The 1,632-nt window shown below is 39.1% G+C and overlaps 1 protein-coding gene across 1 annotated transcript; it reads left to right on the forward strand.

Annotated features, from left to right (window-relative positions):
• Positions 1 to 236: 236 nt before the first annotated feature.
• Positions 237 to 1,632, forward strand: LOC128208414 (enhancer of split mgamma protein-like). The gene is made up of 3 exons (XM_052911974.1): positions 237 to 287; positions 575 to 670; positions 1,051 to 1,632. Exons 1-3 carry the CDS (start codon positions 237 to 239, stop codon positions 1,630 to 1,632), a joined length of 729 nt encoding a protein of 242 aa, XP_052767934.1.

The raw sequence follows: 1,632 nt of genomic DNA on the forward strand, positions 1-1,632 counted from the left end.
ACATCTCACTTTACGACGACAATTAGTTAAAGTTGTCCACCTCATTACTCAACACACGTGTCAATTAAGGATGTCCACGTGAAGTGATAATTGCAATCACGTATCAAATGACACAAGTTACACGTTCTATATATATACTCGGAAATTTCTCCAAACATCAAACATAACTGTTTTTGCATCAATATCATAAGCTACAACGAGTTGACCCTTGAAACATTTAATCTTATTTCTATAAAATGGCTGATATGCGAAATTCCCCACGAGATGTTGCTTCGTATCTGAGAAAGGTTGGTGTTTACTTAATTCACAATAGATGTTATAGCCTCTCTTTTTCAATGACATGAATACAAACTGAACAGCACAGTTTAATTGCTATCATTATACAGCAGAATGGCATCGTATTTTCATTACCTTCAAATTAACATTAGCATATTCTTGAAAATGTTATCATGATATTTGCTCACGTTTGTTTTAGATTAATCCAAAAAAGATAACGATTTTAAGTAATTTTTAAAAGCAATCTTAATAAACATATTTCAATTGTAATAAGTATCATATTGTGTGCCCATTGTAGGTACGCAAGCCTCTAGTTGAGCGTCAACGCCGCGAGAGAATGAACGCGAGCATTAACCGCCTCAAGCTCCTTATCGCGGACACCATCCGAGAACAGGTACGCCTCGACATGACACAAATGCAAATGAGATTCTGTCAATTAAACATATCATCTTATGTTTAACAGCTTCTATTACAAAACCCATGTTCTTAAATGAAGCTTTCAATAGTTCAAACCTTTCAAAAGATATATAATCGGATTTTGTCAGCCAAACGACACAGTACGTATATTATAAAATTTGAAATGGAGATTAACTAAACATTGACCCAAGTGAAGTCCGTGGGGAATAGGATGTAATATAGTAAAACCTTAAAAAAACTTCATCATAGAATTTTTGTTTTTTATATATAACAAAATAATGAGGTAATTCTGGGGTTTCTAAAATTTCAAGTTTGCATCAGAAAATCTTACGCCACATGTTGTACTCTATCGTCCAGGTGTCATCTATGACGCGTGTGGACAAGGCGGACATTTTGGAGCTCACTGTTTTCCATCTGACACGTCTACAGCAGCGGCAACGGGCCGTTAGCATAGCCACCGACGCCACAGAGGACGCTTTCTCCGCAACCTCTTACCAGACCGGCTACCGGGATTGCGCACGTGAGCAAAAACAGAACAGTAGCCAGGCTGGTAAAGATCGTCTTCAAGAAGTTCATAATCGGATTCCCCAGATCGAGAACCGGGTGCCATTAACGTTTAACTCACAGGCCGTTTTCATGTCAACGCCGAGAAGATCGAACGAAGGTCTGACAGGATTGACGGGTCAAATTTCAACAACCTCTTCGGGAACTCTAGAATGTTCGCCGATCTTGCGGATGACGGAATGCCATGATGACGTCATCATGCATAATTCCAGTACTTCCAATCTGAGCTTCATGAACACTGATTCAGGATTTGCTAGTTTCGACATGACCACTGACATTCAATCGTGTGGGTCAGATGGCTGTTTTTCGTTTGACCGAAGTAATAATGCTGAAGTTGGTCAAGTGTCAAAAGAAAATGTATGGCGCCCATGGTAG

This window comes from Mya arenaria, chromosome 11, assembly GCF_026914265.1.
Source record: "Mya arenaria isolate MELC-2E11 chromosome 11, ASM2691426v1".
Taxonomy (NCBI): Eukaryota; Metazoa; Mollusca; class Bivalvia; order Myida; family Myidae; genus Mya; species Mya arenaria.